The sequence below is a fragment of the Haliotis rubra genome, unplaced genomic scaffold (assembly GCF_003918875.1).
Source record: "Haliotis rubra isolate DU_JTF1 unplaced genomic scaffold, ASM391887v1 Scf95, whole genome shotgun sequence".
In the NCBI taxonomy this organism is placed as follows: domain Eukaryota; kingdom Metazoa; phylum Mollusca; class Gastropoda; order Lepetellida; family Haliotidae; genus Haliotis; species Haliotis rubra.
Window position 1 is genome coordinate 2,197,331 of NW_025767690.1, and position 23,473 is coordinate 2,220,803.

General features: G+C 43.0%; 1 protein-coding gene across 1 annotated transcript; it reads left to right on the forward strand.

The window, feature by feature from the left end:
• The first annotated feature begins 258 nt into the window (after positions 1-258).
• Positions 259-18,770, forward strand: LOC124264928 (G-protein coupled receptor 54-like). Its single transcript, XM_046699709.1, has 5 exons — positions 259-606; positions 2,063-2,198; positions 6,004-6,236; positions 13,365-13,838; positions 18,030-18,770. Exons 1-5 carry the CDS (start codon positions 259-261, stop codon positions 18,450-18,452), a joined length of 1,614 nt encoding a protein of 537 aa, XP_046555665.1. The 3' UTR covers positions 18,453-18,770.
• Positions 18,771-23,473: the final 4,703 nt, after the last annotated feature.

Sequence of the window (23,473 nt, forward strand, 5' to 3'; positions counted from 1 at the left end):
CTGACCATCCCAAATGTGACACATGGTGCCACTAGTTCCTATTCTACTAATTACGTAATTCTGAAATTACAGTGCATGCTTACTCGGCCAATGTTAACTATAAATGTTTCAATTACGTTCCGTTGCACAAGCGTGCATGGCCTAACTGACGGCGTCCCTGGTCTTGTTGAGAGACGTGCGCCCGGCGATGGGAAGGTCGGGGTTTTGATCCACCGCAGCGTCATGCTTTCACTTGTGTTTCTTTATTTTAGGGACAGCATGGAGACGACCTCGGTGTCTTTTTACGACATCACCGCGAACGTGTCCGTCACCTCTGCCAACGTGACCTTCACCGAAGATTCCTCTATGGTTACCGCCCTCCACGTCATGCTCATCACGGTCATCTGGGGTATCATCATCGCCGTCGGTTCCCTAGGCAACCTGATCGTCATATATGTCATGTGTTGCCATGGCGACAGATCGGCGACAAGTTATTTTGTAATCAACCTCGCAATTGCGGACTTTGCGTTCATGACGATCGTGGTTTCGCTCACAACGTCGATGTACGGATCTCTGGACTGGCTGTACGGGAACGACGTGTGCAAGCTGACCCAGTACATGATACATGTGAGTTGAGGGATAAACTCGAACCTCGTTAATACGAGCATCGTAGTCACGAAATATGATAACCTGAGTTCAGTGCTACATTTGAACGTCATTATGGATACACAATGTTACATGTAGCTTGTAAATACGAATCTCGTTAGTGACAAAATGCATGGGTACATCTGAATCGAGGGCAAAACTTGAACCTTGTAAATACGAATCTCGTTAGTGACAAATGCATGGGTACATCTGAGTTGAGGGCTAAACTTGAACCTTGTAAATACGAATCTCGTTAGTGACAAAATGCATGAATACATCGGAGTTGAGGGCTAAACTAGTACTTGAACCTTGTAAATGCGAATCTTGACCACTTGATCATTCTTCAATACAAATTTCCACGACCAAACACATGACATAAGTGATGATCATTAGCCAGTTCAATCATGATTAACGGAATAATTGAGGTTAGAAAGGGACTTTTGTGGACTCACTAACACAAGAAAGAAACTATATATATTGTATCCATGTCTACATGAATATCAGAAAAGAAGTATGTACCTTAAATCATGAACAACCTTATCAACAGCATGTTGTTGAATCAAGTTCTAGACTGCCGTGTTGTGGTGTGTCATCATGTAGCATATAATGTTAGGAAATACATGATGTAAGATGCTAGAGCTCTTCGTCAAAAAATGTAATTAGCATTCCAGTGGTTGATATGTTGCATGAAGGTTCGGGTTAGAATTTGTCTTCACTAATAACCCATGATTGTCGTAAGAGGCGACTAACGGGATCGGGTGGTCAGGCTCGCTGAGTTGGTTGACACATGTCATCGTATCCCTATTGCGTTGATCGATGTTCATGGTTTTGATCACTGGATGGTCTGGTCCAGACTCGAGTATTTACAGACCACCGCCATATTAAACCACCACCATTACAGACCACCACCGTTAAACAACAAACTAACCAACCAACTTACTAAAATGCCACCGACAGTTCTGCCAAGTATATATGTGCATAGGTACTGTATGAAACGATCAGATATTCCATAAGCAATCACTCACTTCAGCTGAAAGTAAACACCCAAATCTACGCCTTATCAATACGGTTCCAAGCTGAAAATACAAACCTAAGGTACAAAACAGAAGCGTTGCAATTCGTATCAATTCAACACCATCGAACATCCATTTCTTGCACGTTACATTTTAGCATCATGCATTACTGCCTATTGCATTTTGCCTTCCCGTGCGTTGTGATGACAATCGAGAAAAGCATCAACCTGGTTCCCGGAGTCTGCTGCACTAACGCTTCAAAGCGTTATCGAGGCAGACTCCGGGAACCATGCTGGGATACCATTGATTCATAAAGTGTATTTTCCATGAGTGAAACGTCGATTCAATATTTTCAGACAAAATAGTTTTTCATCACTGATTACATATTGTAAGACAGTTATATTGTTTCCTCTAATGACCTTCAGGTGAACCTGCTGGCTACGTGTCTTACACTGACCGCCATGACCGTCGACCGCTACTTTGCCATCGTCCATCCCATACGATCCCTGAGGTCAAGGACGCCGAAAGTACCCATCTTCATCAACATCGGAATCTGGTTAGGTAGGTAGCGTACCAGAATATTACCGGAGCATGGGTAGCCCAGTGGTTATATATGCCACTCGTCATGCCGAAAACCCGGGTTTAATTCCCCTCACAGGTACAACGTGTAAAGCACGTTCTTGACCTCTATCATGTTATTGTTTTGAAAACTGCCAAAAGCAAAACACTACTCACACGAAGAAAATATCACTCTGACGCCTGATAAGCTTGTCACTTGTGTGCCTACCCACCAAGAACCATTATCGAGTAAATTCGTTGGTTCGAATCCGATACTAATGGATCATCTTTAATAACGAACCATACAACCTTCTGGATAACAACTTCTTGATTATGGGCGGAGTGACGTTTCGGTGTAGATACTTACACTGTTATCAAGCTAAATCTTAAACAAGAAGTCATTCGAAAAGTGTGTGCTTCGTTATTAAATCACTAACCTCACAAAAATGCCATTCAAACAAACATACTCTTAAAAAGAGTAGGGGAACTTCATTTTCAGTTTACGATTGAAAAAACGGGAGATGTATCGGAGTCAGTCAATGTTGATATGATATTATTGAATGTTTTGAGAGTGCATCCCCACTTGCACTTCCTTATGACCATAGTTGTTTGTATAGTAATCGCTCTTGAAAGATGATTGGTGTATGACGTAAAATGTGCATGTATACGATTTTCATTTTTAAACAAAAAAACCAGCTAGAAGCAAACACTAACACCTGTGTGATGCAAGATGATTGTTAAAATTAATGGTCTACAGTGATTTATCGATCTTCTTGAAAACCGTCAAAATGACACCCAATACACAAGTATCGGGCTACTGCGTTAGGTACGTGTGTCTCATGGGTTGTGTTTAAGGTGGTGATAAAGAGAAATGGTGGTGTGTTCATAAGATGTCTGTTTGAAACGTTTGTTAACGCTTATACTTATTATCAAAATTGAAAGTTCAGGTTCCCTTACTTTTAGTTTAAACTTCATCATCATCATCATTTGGATGTCTAGTACCTGTGTATTTCGATGAACAAGTAACATCGCATGTGTCATACAGAGACTCTCATGTGAGTTAGTGGGTGAGTTAAGTTTTACGTCGCTTTTAGCAATATTCTAGCAATATCACGGTGGGGGACACCAGAATTGGGGTTCACACATTGTACCCAGGAGTGAGTGAGGTGAGGTGAAAATGGGTTTTACATCGTGCTTGAGAATATTTCGCTCATATGACGACGTGCATGCGTGTGTGTGTGTATGTGCGGCTGCTTGTACTAGCCCAGACTGAAGCTGGTTTTATAGTGCTAGCCCACTGAGATACCATGCCGCAGTGAAGCATGAATACCCCACTCAGACACATTATACTGACTCCGAGCCGACCAGTCCTTGTTGTACCCATTAATGCCGAGCGCCAGGCAGGGACGAACAAGTACCATATTTTAACGTCTTTTGGTATGACGCGGTCGGGGATCGAACCCGCGACCTTCCGCGGGAGTGAGTGAGTTGAGTGAGTTGAGTTTTATGCCACACTCAGCAATATTCCAGCTATATGGCGGTTGTACCCAGGAGAGGAATCGAATCCGGGTTTTCGGCGTGACGAGCGAACACTTCAACGTCTATGCTACCCTACCGCCCCAACGCCCCTTAAAGAGGCATTAAACCAAAGCTTTTCACTTTAACTACCATACAACATGAAGCGGCCATAAAATACCTTTTTCATTTGTCCACTGCACAACTTGAATGGCATAAAAAGTATAATGAAAAAATGCCCTCGGTAACAGAAGAAAACACATTAGTTTCAAAACCTTTTCTTACAATAGTCAGGCATTAGTGAGGATGAAACCTATGACGCTGAATTTATAAGCGTTTAGCATATTTTAGTGACATAATAATGACATTTCTTTATTCCAATTATCACATTCTTTAACAAAAATATTACATCTCCTCCCATGTGGATTACACCCCGACTGATTAAATTGAAAAATATATTTTCACAAACGTAGACACTTATACCAAATTCATCCACCGAGCATCGTCAAACACAGTGTCAACTGAAATTGGTCTCAGGGGCCTGACTCAAAGTGTGTCTCAACTTTAAATATTCTAAGTCAATCTGTGGAAAAAGCACGAAAGTAGGGATTATATCTGTAATAAATTCACAGCCACGTGTAAAACTACTCTCTAGGGTTTATGGTACACAAAGCGAAACACTTTCTTACGTAAAACTTCCGCGAAGTAAGGATTGTTTTGTATCCCCTGTTAGCCAGACCTTGACTGGTATTCTGTCCCGTGACTTGGCAGCTGGTTTCATTGCCTAACGTGTTTTATGCGTGTATTTTGAGCGTTTATAATATTACGCGTTTTTTTCAGAGTAATACTTGAGGTGGGAAATAGGATTTGTATTGGGTGTGTGTCTGATTGTATTATTTCGGACAAATGACAGTTTAATAGTGCTGTCCCAGCGAGACCCCATGCCGCTGTTTTACATGGACACCATACTAGGTGACGTTAGACTGGTTCTGAGTGAGTGAGTGAGTGAGTGAGTGAGTGAGTGAGTGAGTGAGTGAGTGAGTGAGTGAGTGAGTGAGTGAGTGAGTGAGTGAGTGAGTGAGTGAGTGAGTGAGTGAGTGAGTGAGTGAGTGAGTGAGTGAGTGAGTGAGTGAGTGAGTCTCAACACAATTACTTCCACATTCACACTGAAAGGACCGTGATGTAATGTGCTAACCACCGAGGTAGGTTTGGTATCACAAGATGGCGAGTTTAATGGGAACTACATTCCAAATCAACTTTCGATGAAATATAACACACATATTCCGGGGTAAGCGAGTAAGAAAGAATATATCGGTTTAAAAACTGTGAATAACGATGTCTGGCCAGTCTGAGAATACGATATACGGTGAAGGTGAGGTGAAATTGGGTTTAACGTCGTGCTTGAGAATATTTCGCTCATGTGACGACGTGCATGCGTGTGTATGTGTATGTGCGGCTGCTTGTACTAGCCCAGACTGAAGCTGGTTTTATAGTGACAGCCCACTGAGATACCATGCCGCAGTGAAACATGAATACCCCACTCAGACACATTATACTGATTCCGAGTCGACCAGTCCTTGTTGTACCCATTAATGCCGAGCGCCAGGCAGGGACCAACAAGTACCATATTTTAACGTCTTTTTGGTATGACGCGGTCGGGGATCGAACCCGCGACCTTCCGCTCTCCGGGCGGACGCTCTAACCACTACGCCAGGGAGGCGGTCTGAATACGATATACATTGTACAGCTATAGTGCGCATTTTCTGCAGTGGATCGACCTTTCTTCCCGAAGACCCGGGTTCGAATCTTTTGACATGACGATCCGGGTAAGAATTGGTCTTCAGTAACCCATGCTTGTCGTAAGAGGCGACTAACGGGATCGGGTGGTCAGGCTCGCTGACTCGGTTGGCGCATGTCATCGTATCCCTATTGTGTAGATCGATGCTCATGGTGTTGATCACTGGATTGTCTAGTCCAGACTCGATTATTTACAGACCGCCGCCATATAGCTGGAATATTGCTGAGTGTGGCGTTAAGCAACAAACGAACAAAATAAATAGTCATATTGTTTGCAAGGCAACAACCAACCAGCCACTCATCAACACAGGTTCACGTTGCGTTAATTATTGACTGTGATTTGTTTTGATGAACTTCTCTCTGAAAGTAGTGTAAACCGATACCTGTACTAGGTCTAAATTCAGCATATTTAGCACTGTACGCCCACATCTGATAAGACAAAATATCCCCTTATGCGTGTTTGTGTGCTATAATAGAACCATATTGTTATTTCCAGCTTCGTTTTCGCTGAGCACTCCCTACATCCTCTACTACCGCGTCGTCACCGACTACTACCGCGGCCCCCGTGTCTACTGCAAGGCGGAATGGCCCGACCCACGCTGGCAGAGGGGTGTCACCGTGGCGGTTGTCATGGCAACCTACGTCCTCCCGCTCACCGTCATCATCCTCTGCTACACCCTCATCCTAAAACATCTGTGGAAGAACAAGGTCACCACTCGGCGAGACAACGTGAGTGAACACGCCTCCATCTTCATCCATATTTATTGTTGAATGATTCTGTTGTCAGTTCCGATTATTGACTTGGGGACAAATAACGCAGCTGTATTATACGACGAGATTTGCTATGCAGAGATGTATCCTTTAGGCGTGCCGATTGTTTCGTAATTCGTTCGAATCTCATATCCGGGGTGATGGGGTAGCCAAGTGGTTAAAGCGTTCGCTCATCACGTCGAAGACCCGGGTTCGATCCCCACATTGGTACTATGTGTGAAGTCCATTTCTGGTGTCCCCGCTGTGATATTGCTGCAATATTGCTAAAAGCGGCGTAAAACTAAACTCACTCACATAAATTTGTTCCGGGAGTAATCAAGGACAGCAACTGCCATATTGAATAAATCCTCGTCTAAAATCGAGACTTTAAACGGTTTTAAACACAGCTTGATAAATGAGTGTATCCTGACTTTCACGTCATAGTAGACTATTGTGAAAGATGGATGACGTCATAAGCACAGAATGCTACACTGAATTATTAGATTGGTGTAAAAGGGAAATCTAAGGTTTGACCATCCAGTGGCTTAGTACAATAGAACACCGTTCCAAAGAACAAGGTGATACCACCAATAAGTATACGAACTTTTAAAATCATCTGATTTCTTTACCTGTGAAGATCCGGGTTAGAATTCATCTTCAGCAACCCATTCATGTCGGTAGGGGGATCGGGTGGTCAGGCTCGCTGACTTGGTTGACACATGTCATCGTATCCCAATTGCGTAGATCGATGTTCCTGCTATTGATCACTGGATTGTCTGGTCCAGACTCGATTATTTACATACCATATATCTGGAATATTGCTGTTTGCGGCGTAACACTATACTCACTCACTCACTCTGATTTCTTTACTTTAAACTGTTATGTTAAATTCACGCAGTAGGAACATTCTGTGTTATTGAAGAAAGGCCCTATGGAAACCAATATGACGAACAAATTTCGACATAAACATATTCTTTTGACCATATTTTACAGCCTGCTTATCATGTCACAACATCGTGATATATCTTGTGTCCACGACGATGATCCTCCTGTGGCTCATGCCTTAACTAATGTCACGGTAAACTTTCTTGTGAGAAGAGAATGTTTATTTGATATGATTTCGTGGAGATTAATTTCATGATAGAATGTAACTCTAATCCCAAGACGCCCATCGCGCACAGCATGTGATCCGTCCTGGACAGTAGAAAGTCACAAACATTCCATCCACCAAACCGACCACACACACACACACGCACGCACGAACGCACGCACGCACGCACGCACGCACACAAAAAACACGTACATGTCTTTATGATTACGTTGCCTCGAATCTCCGAGAGTAAACAGATTATTGAAAAGTATTTCAACAATTCTACGAAGGTATCGTATGTTCTGTATTCTTCGGGACGGTGGGGTAGCCTAGTGGTTAAAGCGTTCGTTCGTCACGCCGAAGACATGGGTTCGATTCCCCACATGGGTGAAGCCCATTTCTGGTGTCCCCCGCCGTGATATTGCTAGAATATTGCTAAAAGCGGCGTAAAACTAAATTCACTTATTCTTCGAGTGCTGCGTATGGTGCTCTGTTCCATGGCTAAAACAAATGACACGATCTCATCCCTGACACAACCCTAGATTCCTTTCACCCGACAGGAAAATAAAAGCAACAAATCTCCGCCACCGAATACATGCATCTTGTATACAGTGTGATAATGAAACGTCTCAAACTGTAATCCCGCCATAACTCCCAGATGCCACATGAGAACAGCGCATTCGCCAACTTCACTGTCTCACACCAATCGTCACCACTCGCCCCTTTCCGTAAACACCGAGAAGACTCTCTCTTTGGCTGGTCCCGGAATATAACGCGTGGTCACGAATGGCGTAACCCCAAATAAAAACAACAAAATCATAGCTTCCACAGTCATAACAAACGTCTGCTAAAGGTAGAGTGTATTGTGCTATTCCAACTATGAACATATACACCCGTGAAGATCCGGGTTAGAACTGATATTCACGAACCCATGCTTACCGTAAGAGGCGACTAACGGGATCGGGTAGTCAGGTTCGCTGACTTGGTTCACACATATCATCGACTGCACAGATCGATATGAGCATGTGTTGGTGAATCACTAGCATATAGTCACAGCACCAAGACAGACGCAAGAACAACGCAATCGACCATGAGTGAGTGAGTGAGTTTAGTTTTACGCCGCACTCAGCAATATTTAGACCTAGTACAGGTATCGGTTTACACTACTTTCAGAGAGAAGTTCATCAAAACAAATCACAGTCAATAATGAACCTGTGTTGATGAGTGGCTGGTTGGTTGTTGGCATGCAAACAATATGACTATTTATTTTGTACGTTTGTTGCTTAACGCCACACTCAGCAATATTCCAGCTATATGGCGGCGGTCTGTAAATAATCGAGTCTGGACCAGACAATCCAGTGATGAACAGCATGAGCATCGATCTGCGCAATTGGGAACCGATGACATGTGTCAACCAACTCAGCGAGCCTGACCACCCGATCCCGTTAGTAGCCTTTACGACAAGCATAGTCGCCTTTTGTGGCAAGCGTGGGTTGCTGAAGACCTATTCTACCCCGGATCTTCACGGGCCGCAATCGACCATGAGTGAGTGAGTTTAGTTTTACGCCGCTTTGAGCAATATTCCAGCAATATTACAGCGGGGGACACAAGAAATAGGCTTTCACACATTGCAGCCATGTGGGGTCCTTATCCCCTGTGTGGTACATAGAAAGTGTTAAACATTTTCGAGCAGGAAGCGTGTGTGTGATGATTTCTGAAAAGGAAAAAAACAAACGCAAAACCAACAGATTTGTATGTTTGTGGAGTCAACACCATTATCGACCCGTGAAGGTCCGGGTTAGAATACTGATCTTCAGTAATCCATGCTTGTCGTAAGAGGCGACTAACGGGATCGGATGGTCAGACTCGCTGACTTGGTGACTCGATGCTCCGTTGATCACTGGATTGTCTGGTCCAGACTCGATTATTTACAGACCGCCGCCATATAGTTGGAATATTGCTGAGTGTGGCGTAAAACTAAACTTACTCTCTCACTCACTTGACACTATTATCACAGCTGTGTTTTAGCTATACATACATATGTACATATATGTTTGTAGTGTTTCCATGACGTTTTGATAACGGTTGTCACTATTTTTATCAAATCCAATTTTCAAGTGTATACCTTTTTGTGTCTGTCACTTAACGATCCCTGCCTTAAAATAACGACATTACAAATGTCATCTGCAGACACTGCAAAGACTAGTAGAATGGATATATTGTATTACCGTAGAGAAAGACACAACCATATGAAAACATGATAGAACCACTCCATATTATTTCTGTGGAGGATTTTGTGTTTCATAAACAAACCTTTGCCTAACTTAGCAATGAAAGTGAACGTGAGTTATAGTATAACACACCATTGTTATTTAACACCACAAGTCTTAAAAAGGGTGGGGGTTTGATTTCGATTAAAAGTGAAACGTTTTTTGGGACTGTTTTTATAGTTCAGACATAAAACGCAAAGGTATATTGGGCTGTTTTTTAAGGTTAAGACATAACATACAATGTGGGGAATAGGTGCAACTGTACTGAGAGGAGTTCCTCATAAATTCTGTTATATATAATAGTGTTATAAAGAAATGGAGAAAACAAATCTTATATAGGTCACGTTGATTGAGGGCTGGACTTGTAACGCTTTCGTTACGCTATGGTAGAAATCAATATGACTCTTTAACTGTCCTAGTCGTGATCAGCGGTAAAGAAACCCTGCATTACTCCCAGGTCCTATTGCATCCGGCTGTTATCGTGTGGTGGTTGCACGTCCTTACCAGGATGTTGCACGTCCTTACCGCACGGGGAGGGATGCAGGTGAGGGTCACCGAAATTATCTCGGGGGGAATAATGATACATAATGCACATATTGGGATGGTCATGGACTAAACGTATGTTGGGAGTGGGGTGATTCGACATTGTGATGGGCATTAGGGAAAGGTCATTTTTGCATCACAATTACTACAAAGACCAACATCAAGACCAACAACACCCACAACACAGACAACACCAACTCCATCAACTCCAACCACGTCAACACCACCAATTCTTACTCCAACACCACCAACAACAAAACCACCACCAAGACCAACACCACCACCACTACCTCCAGCTACACCAACACCAACATCAACATCAACAACTACACCTACACCAACACCTACACCAACACAAACACCAACATCAACAACTACACCTACACAAACACCTACACCAACACCAACACCAGCACCTACACCAACACCAACATCAACACCATCACCAACACCAACACCTACACCAACACCAACACCAACACCTACACAAACAGTAACAGCAACACCTACACCAACACCTACACAAACACAAACAGCAACACCAACACCTACACCAACACCTACACCAACACCAACACCAACACCAACACCAACACCAACACCTACACCTACACCTACACCAACACCAACACCAACACCAACACCAACACACCAACACCAACACACCAACACCAACACCACACACCAACACCACACACCACCTACACCCACACCTACACACCAACACCAACACCTACACCATACACCTACACCAGCACCACCAACACCAACACCTACACCAACACCTACACCAACACCAACACCAACACCTACACCAACACCAACACCAACACCTACACCAACACCACACAACACCAACACCCACACCACACTCCACCACACCACACCTACACCTACACCTACACCTACACCAACACCACACCAACACCAACACCAACACCAACACCAACACCAACACCTACACCAACACCAACACCAACACCAACACCAACACCAAACACCTACACCACACAACACACAACAACACCTACACCTACACCCCACACCAACACCTACACCTACACCTACACCTACACCTACACCAACACCACACACCAACACCACTATCAACACCAACACTCTACACCAACACTCACACTCAAACACTCTACACCAACACCTACACACAACACCAATACAATACTCTACACTACTTACACTAACACCTACACCAACACTTACACCAACACCTACACACTAACATACACCAACACCTAACACTCCACACATTCTACACCTAAATACTAACAACACCACAATACTAACCAACACCACCCAACACCAACACTAACACCAACATCAACACTCAACACCTACACTCCACACTCAACACTAACACCTACACCTACACAACACCAACACCTACACCTACACCTACACCTAACACCTACACCAACACTCAAACACTAACACTAACACCTACACTCACACTCTACACTTACCTACACTCTAACACACACCCACTTACACCTACACACCAACACCAACACCAACACCAAACACTAACACTACACACTCTACACCTACACCTACACCACACTCCTACACCAACACTCTACACCAACACCTACACTAACACCAACACCTACACTCTACACCCTACACCCACACCCACACAAACACCTCTACACCAACACCAACACCAACACTAACAACACCTACACCAACACCAACACCAACACTAAACACACTACACTCTACATCTACACTTACACATAACACACCAACACTCCACACCTACTCAACTTACACCCTACACCAACACCAACACCTACACCTACACTCTACACCTACACCAACACACCAACACCAACACAAATAATTAACAACACTTACACTCTACACCAACACCAACACTCTTACACCTACACCTGGCTACACACAACAACCTACTCTACACCTACACCTACACTGTATTACACCAACACCAACACAACACAACACCAACACCAACACCTACACCTACACTTACCACACTCTACACTCTACACCAACACCAACACTCTAACACTCCTACACCAACACCAACACCTACACAACACCTACACCAACACACCAACACCAACACTCTACACCAACACCAACACCAACACTCTACACCTACACCTACACCTACACAAACACCAACACCAACACCAACACCAACACCAACACCAACACCTACACAACACAAACACTTACACCAACACTCTACACTCTACACCAACACCAACATCTACACCAACACCAACACCTAACTACCTACACCAACACCTACACCAACAACACTAACACCAACACCTACACCAACACCAAACACCTTACACCAACACCAACACCAACACCACACCACCTACACACCTACACCTACACCTACACCTACACTCTACACAAACACCAACACTACACCAACACCAACACCTACACCAACACCCACAACCTACACCTACACCTACACCTACACCTACACCCACACAACACCTACACCAACTCCTACACCAACACCTACACTAACGCAACACCTACACCAACTCCTACACCAACACCTACACTAACACAACACCTACAACAACACCTACACCAACACCTACACAAACATCAACACCTACACCAACACCTACACCTACACCTACAACTACAACTACAACTCCACAATTACACCTACACCTACACCTACACCAACACCTACACCAACACCTACACCTACAACAACACCAACACCTACACCAACACCTACACCTACACCAACACCTACACCAACACCAACACCAAGAACAACAACACCAACACCTACACCAACACCAACACCTACACCTACACCAACACCCACACCCACACCAACACCTACACCTACACCAACACCAACACCTACACCTACACCTACACCTACACCTACACCTACACCTACACCTACACCAACATCAACATCTACACCAACACAACAACAGCACCAACACCAACAGCACCAATACCCCCCACCCCAACCCAAACAACACCAACACTAACAACAAAACGGCTTTCGATACCATCGATCACTGTATCCTCTTCAGGCGGCTAGAGACCAGCGTTGGACTCACAGGAACGGCACTGCAGTGGGTAAAATCGTATCTTTCTTCTCGGACAGAGTCAGTAAAGATTGGTGACAAAATCTCAATACCATCATTGGTTCGCTATGGAGTGCCACAGGGTTCTGTTCTGGGACCCCTCCTCTTCAGCTTGTACATTTTACCAATTGGAGACATCGTGAGAAGTCATTCCCTAAAATTCCATCTCTACGCTGACGATAATCAGTTGTATATTTCCATCAAACCATCAGAAGTTTCACAAGGAGTTCATAAGATCGAACGCTGCATAATGGATATCCGGGAATGGATGGCTGTCAACTATTTGAAGTTGAACGACAGCAAGACTCAGTTCCTTGCCATAGGCTCACGGCAACAGCTGCAGAAGATGCCACCTGGAATCACGCTCAAGATAGGAACTGAGGATGTGAAGACCTCAAACTCAGCCAGAAGTCTGGGAATCATCTTCCAGTCCAACATGTCCCTAGATGAATATGTCAAGTCCCTCTGCAAGTCATGTTTCTTTCACATCTACAACATCGGCAAGATCCGCAACTTCCTAGACACCGAGACAACAAAGCTCCTAATGCAAACACTTGTAATCTCAAAGCTGGACTATTGCAACTCACTCTTTTGCAACACGGCATCTTCAACATTTTCTAAATTGCAGAAAATTCAAAACGCAGCAGCTCGTGTGGTCTCTCGAACCCATCGTCATGACCATATATCGCCAGTTCTGAAATCCCTTTACTGTCTTCCAGTAAAGTACAGGATCTACTTCAAGATTCTGCTACTGACTCATAACTGCCTCTACGATGACCAGTCCTGTGACTACCTTCGCCAGCTTGTACATCTGCATGTACCCACCAGAGCTCTTAGATCAAAAGATACGTTAAGACTAACACAGCCAAGCACTAAAACATCAATGGGTGATAGAGCCTTTTCTGTAGCAGCACCAGCTCTGTGGAACAATCTTCCAGTCACCCTCAGACGAACTGAGTCACATTCACAATTCAAGAACTTGCTCAAAACCTACTTCTTCAAGATGGCTTCTGATTAGAACTCTTTTCACACTTATTGTGTTTTTAACGATGTTATGCAGCGCCGTTGAGCATCTAGGATGGAAACTAGGCGCTATACAAGCCAATTATTATTATTATTATTAAAACAACACCTACACCAACACCTACACCAACACAACATCAACACAACACCTACACCAACATAAACACCTACACCAACATCAACACCTACACCAACACAACACCTACACCTACACCAACACAACACCTACACCAACATCAACACCTACACCAACATCAACACCTACACCAACACCAACAACAAGAACAACAACAACAACACCTACACCTACACCTACACCTACACCTACACCTACACCAACACCTACACCAACATCAACACCTACACCAACATCACACCACACCTATATCAACACCTACACCAACACTAACTACAACATCTACACCTGCACCAACACCTACACCAACACCAACAACAAGAAGAACAACAACATCAACACCAACACCAACATCAACACCTACACCAACACCAACACCAACTCCAACAACATCAACACCAACACCAACATCAACACCAACACCAACTCCTACATCAACACCAACAACAACAACACTGACATATATGAACTGTTCCTGATAGTGTTATTAACTCACGTTGCCTTCTTGTCACGCTTGGTACTCTTGACCAACAAGAAATCAAGACTTCTTTCCGTGTGTGTATGTGTTCACACAGATGGGCTGTATTGATTTACGACTCTTCATATAGCCTTCTGGTATAGCTGTATTTGCTCGGCAAACTATGCTCGAATTATGTGTGATTTGGATGGTCATTAGAGATGCTTAGTGGCGTGATGACCACTATTGTTGTCAATGAAACTGTATTGAAGCAGGAAACACTGGCCATAGATCTGACATACGTAGGAAGTCCAAGTATCCTTGAGGGTCGAATAGCCGTTGCTTCTGTTGCATTCAATTACTGGTGAATGAGTGAGTGAGTTTAGTTTTACGCCGCACTCAGCATTATTCCAGCTATATGGCGGCGGTCTGTAAATAATCGAGAGAGAGAGAGAGAGAGAGAGAGAGAGAGAGAGAGAGAGAGAGAGAGAGAGAGAGAGAGAGAGAGAGAGAGAGAGAGAGAGAGAGAGAGAGAGAGAGAGAGAGAGAGGAGGGAGGGAGAGAGACACAGAGCGACCGAGAGAGAAAAAGAGAGACAGACAGAGAAAGGGAGAAAGAGAGTGTATGTGTGAGAGAGAGAAAGAGAGCGAGACAGTGTGTGTGAGAGAGAAAGAGACAACACAAACACACACACCACATAAAATTATATGTAATAGAAATATAGAAGTCTCATGCCCTGACATTTACACATACTTTTCCTAGATTTGATTGGCATGGAACTAAGTAACGTTACAGACACCCCCCATACTTTAATACTGAAATCGAACAGCAGATCCCGGTAGGACCTCCTTGTCCCACATAAGCTGGGTAGAAAAGAACTTAGTCCAGAGTGTCTGGTCAATAGATGAAGCTGATGAAGCAACAACATCCAGGACGAGACACAAAGTACTCCCTCCGTGGCAGTATCTCCGTAATGGCGGAAAGTTACATTAAACGCCCATTAGTAAAAGAACAACCTTAATAGCTTTTTACACCCCCAGGATCAATGGAATCTCCTGTCGATATCAATTAGGATATCACACTTCCTTTATGGAGGAAGTTGTATTTCTTCTTTTTGGAAATACCTACTTCCACTCAATTACATCGGGGATTAACAAGCATTGTTAGACGGGATTTCAAGCTGGATTTCAATTGCAGTGTTTCACTGAAAGAGAGCATAAGTCAAACTTTGGTTAGCGTGAGGGTCCCCCTCAAATGTCGCGGATAGTGTGTGGGATCTGCTATCATCACGGAAGCAGCTCTTTAGGAAGAGAGGAACATATTTCGTTTGAAGCTAGATGTATTCCGATTCAAACAGATCAATTTGTTTTTCATGTTTCGGTTGAGAGATGGCATTGGGGTAGGGTACTGGAAGAGGATGAAAGCTTGATGGCCATACTTTCCCCGAAAATATTTCCGACATATTGCCTGGGGACTTCTCCTAAGAGCGCTTACGAGACGCTGTTTTCATATGCTGAACTCGTTTGGAAAAGAAAGTGTGACGAAAATAATTAAAGAATTTTAAAGACAGTTATATGCAGTTAAACACCGTTGTATCGAACTTTGATCAGACGAACCTATGTTGTCTCGAAGTAGAAGCTTGTTTACCTCGTACTCTTTCTACAGTTGTGTATTTTATCGGATGTGTCGAACCTCGGACAACTCGAAGTATTTAGTATTTCCGTAGGTACCGTCAACATCTCTCTCTCTCTCTCTGAGTACGTTTTGACACGCATGGTTATCTGGAATTCATCTGATACAATGCAAATAACTTGTTTGTGAAAATTGAATAAAAGAATTCCAATGTTTTCATTGCCTTTGGGGATAATAAGGATATGGTGGATGCTGAGATGTTAGGAGTTCACTGTCTCAGACCAGGAAATGAAATGTGGTGATACAGTTTGTTATTTGATAATCCGGAAGCTTGAGGGAACATATTTTTAAAGGTCACAAATTTCACAGAAGCGTCAGTTACCTTGATTAGAAGTCCAGATATATCACGACATTAACTGGGGACAAGTTGACATGCCTGAAGGGGCGGTGGGGTAGCCTAGTGGTAAAAGCGTCCGCTCGTCACGCGAAGGCCCGGGTTCGATTCCCAACATGGGTACATTGTGTAAAGCCCATTTCTGGTGCCCCCCGCCGTGATATTGCTGGAATATTGCTAAAAGCAGCGTAAAACCATACTCACTCACTCACTCACATGCCTGAAGGCTAGCGACTTTCTATAACCCATAAACATGTTTATTATTCGATGAGGATATTGGAGATACAGTGACAGGGAACAATATCGAAAATATGGTGGGATGTGTGTGTGTTTGTGAGTGTGTGTTTGTGAGTGTGAGTGTGTTGTGAGTGTGGAGTGTGTGTGTGTGTGAGTGTGTGTGTGTGTGTGTGTGTGTGTGTGTGTGTGTGTGTGTGTGTGTGTGTGTGTGTGTGTGTGTGTGTGTGTGTGTGTGTGTGTGTGTGTGTGTGTGATTAGGTAATGGTGATATGGAGCATGTCATTGACATGTCTTCTCAAGGAGTTGATAGGTTTCCGAAAAGTCAGCCGATTAAGCCAAAGTCTCTTTTTCAGTATCGATGGAAAAACAAGAGCAATATCAAAGTTCCTAGCTGGAAATGTCAGGTTTGGGTGTGAAGGTATTTGTGCACCAAACCCTCAATTTCGATTTGAAATCGAAGTGCGTTTCAAGTACATTAATATCCTGAAAGGTCGCTTCCGAATGGTCCGTTTGGTTTTTACGAAAAATGACAACTGAAGATCCAGGTTAGAATTGCTTTTCAGCAACTAATGTTTGTCGTGGGAGTCAATAAACGGGATCGGTTGTCAGGCTTGTTGACATGGTTGAAGGAAGTAATCGTGTCACATCTGTGTAGATCTATATTCAGGAAGCTCCCGGTCTTATATATTTATGTCATATAGCTGGTACATTGCTGAGAGACGTTATCAACAACAAACAACTCCCACAATTTTTAGAGACAGTGTAAACATGTCAACATGATCCCTTGCCTTCATTTTCCAGAACTTCACAACCGGAACCATTACAAGATGGAAAGATGCATGTATTTCCTTCCATTTTTTTCTTGCAGGATCCACAGCCAGCGGTTAGCGAGGGGACTTCCGGTAACACTACGCATGACCGACGCCGTCGTAAGGTCGCCAAGATGGTGGCCATAGTGGTCATTCTGTTCGCATCACTCTGGCTTCCCATTCACGCCTTCAGCCTTGCCTACCACTTCCATCCCAAATTCCCGAAGACTCAAGTCCTCTACAACATCAAGCTCATTGCACATACTCTGTCCTTCTTCAACTCCTGCGTGAACCCCTTCGTCTATGCCTTCATGGGCGACGGATTTCGACGTGCGTTCCGGAAGTCCTTCCCATCATGCACTAGGCACAACCGTATCATACCTTGGGCAGCGACCGAAGCTGGTCATTCGGCCATGAACGATACCCGTATGACGGAAACCTTTAGAAGCCGCTCAAATACCCAAAAGAGCTCAAAAGCCTGATCTGGATGAACAGTAATATGCTAATTGAGAGGGCTGTCAACGTCCCATGAATTTGCTTTGTATTGCCCGGATGAAACTCTTTTGAGAGTTTTGTAATTCACTTTGACGTGCAAAATGGCCGCCATAGAATCATGTTTTAGTGAAAAGTCCCCCATTAATCTTAGCTTACGTCCGCATTTCCCATCACTCCATCCCTTACCCATCCATTACACATTCGTCTACAATTTATATCCAACTGACAATAACCGTGGGTATTTGTATTCTCCCCACTTAACAGAAGCTACCAAGTTATGACCTGAGTAAAGTTTCCTTTTTAGAAAAAATAATATGACCGTATTTTTTTAAAGGAAACAAAACCCCTGGATCATGATAATATTTGAGGTGACCGTTGAAGGTGAAGATGGCGACTAATCTGATAACCAGCTTGTCCATATTCCCAGAGACATTCGGTCACATTTTCGAAAGGTTATGATCAGCCAAGACTGCGCTTTGAATATGAAAGGATTAGGGTAATGACAAGAGATGAACATAAATGCTGCGTTACTAAAATATCTAATAAATATGAGTTACTTCACATACGAAACTGTCACATGTAGAAACAGCACTTACGACGTTTCAGAATGAACAGATCGGTAGCCTGTTTTTGTGGGAATATGCCATTTTCGTGCATTTCCTTTATGTAATAATGATATGAATACTAGACTGCATTGAAGCAAAGAAAAAAATACATTGTAACTGGCGATAAAATTTAAAATCAAGTTAGCATCTTTTGAATTCTTTTCTTACGACGCAGGGGATCTAACGCCAAACCTGCCACCCCTTGCCTCACGATACCTGTGAGGTGGTTACAACCAGTTAACCAGTCTGAAAAGAAGGTAAGGACTAACCTATTAAGTTTTGAAACGTAGAAAAATGAATTACATCAAATATTCAACTTTTAAATTCTTCATAATACAGGTTTGTTACGCCTTAGGTGTACGGCTGACCAAAAGGGAGCCATCTTAAGATATTTTATTCCCTTTGCAGCTAACACGACGCCTTGAACACGACTATTATTCGGGAGTGTTCGATGTATGAGCATTCTGAAAAGGTATCTTGTCCACATCGTTATAATTAATATTAAAGGTCGGACTTCATAACTCCGACCGCCTACGTGGCGCAATGGGAAGAGATTATGTACGGGTAACGGGAGGTTTGTGGTCGAAGCCCGACCTTGTCATTTCAGAAGACGTTTAAAGGTGGCAGTTGTTGTGATAATGTGTGCTCATAATCATGTCATTGTCACCAGTACTGTGTCTCACTGGGGTATACATGTTTCCACTACGGCATGATTCCTGAGTACCACAACTCCACCTTATCTTGTAGGATAGCCTGGTGGTTGTCAGTAGGTGTTCAGTCGTGACGCCGCAGATCGGGGCTCGACTACCCACGTGGGTATAATGTGTGAAGCCTATTTCTGGTGTCCGCGCGTGATATTGCTGGAATATTGCTAAAAGAGGCGTACAATTAAACGTACTCACTCCCTCTCTCTCTCTCTCTCTCTCTCTCTCTCTCTCTCTCTCTCTCTCTCTCTCTCTCTCTCTTTCTCACGCACACATTTTTCACGCTTTCACACAAATCTTTCATGTGGCGTAAACACACAAACGTATGCAAACACGTATAGCATCAATAATTGTTCACGCTTCATGCGACTTAAACTGTAAATCCCCTTTCATTCCCCTTCCCCTCCTCCCTTCCTGTCCCCCTCTCTCAGGACAAACAGTATCGTTTGATCCAAACATTCTACTAACCAGTAAACGACAGATCAAATAAATGTCATTTTGCCCTTTCGGGTTTTACGCTGTTCATCCAAAGGCGAGGCAATAAATACCTATTGGCATTACTAGGGCCATCTGAGTCTAATCAGATCCGCATTGAGACTCGTTATCCCTAGTAATTAGATACATTACCAAACACTTCTCTGTTTTGACGTTTCCTGCGTTGAACGGTCTGGGTAAGTACTTGAAATGATCGAAGGGAAAATGCTTATTCGATTAGATCAATCGGAATGCGATTTAACCATGCGGGTGGTATGGATCTAAGAGTTCAAATGAACCAGTAGATTTTATTAGGCGGAAAATAACGTCAAATCAGACGCTAGAAATGTGACAAATTGTGCAGGAATAATTTCAAAGGAATTTTGTTTTCTCCTATTTTCGTACTGCGAATACAAGGGCAGCTCAATGTAGTGTGTTTGTGTCGCCTTGTAAGCAGAGACTTGGTCACAAGGTAAAGGGAGAGCCAAAATCAGCGCCCTGACGTGCAAACATACAACGTCAGCAAGTGGACTGTGTGTTTTCACAGGGAATGCTTTCAGAATTGTTTCTGTTTCTGTTGTGTGACAGCATACATATATTGTCCAGTTGTAAAATTGTTTTGTCTTTGCAAATAAATACATTAATGGATGGTTTTACATAAATATCGAAATGACTGATTATTCACAATACATCTATGTAACAAGTTCAGTATTTTGTCTGGAAAACCGTATCACATATTGCATGTGTATATTAAGTCTCAAGCAACGGGGGCAGTGGCGTAGCATTGGCACGCTGAAGACGTGGGTTCGATTTTTAACATGGGTACAATGTGTGAAGGCGATTCTGGTGTCCCCCGTCGTGATTTCGATGGAATATTGCTAAAAGCGTAAAACTAAACTCAATCACTCGAGCAAAGAAAAATATACAATCATGTTTGATGGTGGTAAAAAACGAAAACCAACAAGCAATGGTGATGAATTGAATATTAGTAGCATAATTATAATGTTTTTTGGACGGAAGTGGTTCAGCGACTGGTTTCAGTGAAGTAACTGTTTGAGTAGGTTTGCTGTTATGTTATGGTCAAATATCATGTTTGTGTATGTACTTTCCTTTGGCTGCTAGGTTATAATGACAAACGCTATTACTCCAAACTGACAAATACTTTGTTTTTGATATCATATGACAGGATGTGAGGCTTCGGAATATTTACATGTGCAGTGTCGATTCTGTGATCCTTTAGATGGTCTTCATTGTCTTTGGATTGTTTTCCCGTGAAAAGACATCTGATTTGTATTTCCTGTTGCGGATTTTGTTTGCTCAGCAATATTTCAGCAATATGACAGCGGTCTGTAAATAATCCAGTCTGGACCAGACAATCCATTGATTGACATCAAGAGCATCGAACTCCGCAAGTGGGAAACGATGAAAGCCAAGTCACCGAGCCTGACCCCCGATCCCGTTAGTAGCCTCATGCGAAAAGTATGGGTTGCTGAAGACCAATTCTAATCCGGATCTTCACGGAGCCACGCTTGTAGCAGTGCTGTCCAACATTGTCTCTGTAACAGTGATATCATATACCCCTTTAACAATGACATCGTACATAACATGTTACAATGATGTCGTACATTACATTAATATTATGTAATACACACGTATAATTATGTTATATACATGTCTGTGCCTGGGATCTTGTTCAGTATCTGACTGTAACAGTTCATCATTATGGTACAAGTCTGTGAAAGTGAATTTAACAGAACATGCGTATAACGGTGTCAGCACATTGTTACTTTTTGTGACACTGACGTGAATTTAGTAAATTAATGTATAATCATGTGTTTCTGCGCGTTGGTTATTGTTTATTGTGTACACATTCGTGTTACAATGGCTGTAACCCTAACATTGAAATCATATAATACACATATGTACCAATGATATCACATATGTGTCTGTGACTGTGATATCGTTCAGTAAATCATTGTAACAGTTCATCGTAATGGTACACGGCTGTAAATGTGAATTTAATATTACATGCTTGTAACGATAACGTTGTAACGTTGTCATGTCATTGTTCCTGTTTGTGACAGTCACATGTATTTGATAAAACATAATGACATTGTGTAATCATGTGTTTCTGCCCTTGGTTATTGTTTATTGTGTAAAACTTTCGTGTTCAACTGAATTATCGACTCGGGCAGAAACTTGTCAACCACACGACCGTATTATATTGGTTCTAGACCTGGAACTATATACGATGGCGTTGAGGAATCCAATCACACAAAACATCGCCATACAGTTTGTTCTGTATTCCTTCCCTAAAAATAACTGTGTAAAAGCAAATAAAAGCGTCCACCGTCCGACTTTATTTTTTTTCATATGCCGAAAAGACGTCAGGTTGGACTTTCCATGACCTGTGGGACAGCTATTTCGATAAAATGCGTTTTATCATGCACCGTTAACATTATTTAAAACAGAAATGGCGTCTAATTCTGGAAGCAGTAGACGCCTTTTGTCTGGCATCAGACATATATGTTAATGTAATTTCTTTTGGTGCTTCCTGTAGGTTACTGAGAGAGGTCTCAAGGTCATAGAGGAGCCTAGAAGTTATTCCTCTTGCCTGAGTGTGAGTCAGCTTGGCCAGACATTAAAGCGAAGAATTGTTTGAACACACAATGCTATTTAGAAAGTGCTCAAAGGTAACATGCATTTTGGGGATTACACTTTACATACTCTATTACTTTCTGAGGGTGTGGGTTCGAATGCCGGATGGGACTCAACTCAAAGTGTAATCCCAAATATAGTATGTGTTACATTTGAGCACTTTCTAAATGGCATTGTGTATTCATAGCTTCCGGCCGTGGAAGCCATGCCAAATTACACTTATCAGAGAAATACACAACGTCCGTGATCTAGACTGCCAGTTGTCCAACTTCTAATTTTGTGGAAGCAACGGTGGATGAGTGGGTTAGACGGCTGACTTTGTGTGCTGACGTTTAGGCGTCTGACTCTGAGGGTGTGGGTTCGAATCCCGGATGAATCTGTACTTTACTGAGAAAGTGTAATCCCAAATAGAGCATGTGTTTCATTGATCACTTTCTAAACGGCATTGTGTATTTAAACAATTCTTGGCTTTAATGTATCGCGTGGTGCAAGAATTGTTTGGTGGACATTTTCAAACAAATAACTGGCCTTCATCAACCCGAATGCCTATTTGTTACCGAAACGGAT

Coding starts and splice junctions, on each gene's coding strand:
- LOC124264928 (XM_046699709.1), top strand. CDS start 259: ATGGAGACGACCTCGGTGTCTTTTTACGACATCACCGCGAACGTGTCC. Junction 607..2,062: donor TGACCCAGTACATGATACAT/GTGAGTTGAGGG, acceptor AATGACCTTCAG/GTGAACCTGCTGGCTACGTG. Junction 2,199..6,003: donor CAACATCGGAATCTGGTTAG/GTAGGTAGCGTA, acceptor TGTTATTTCCAG/CTTCGTTTTCGCTGAGCACT.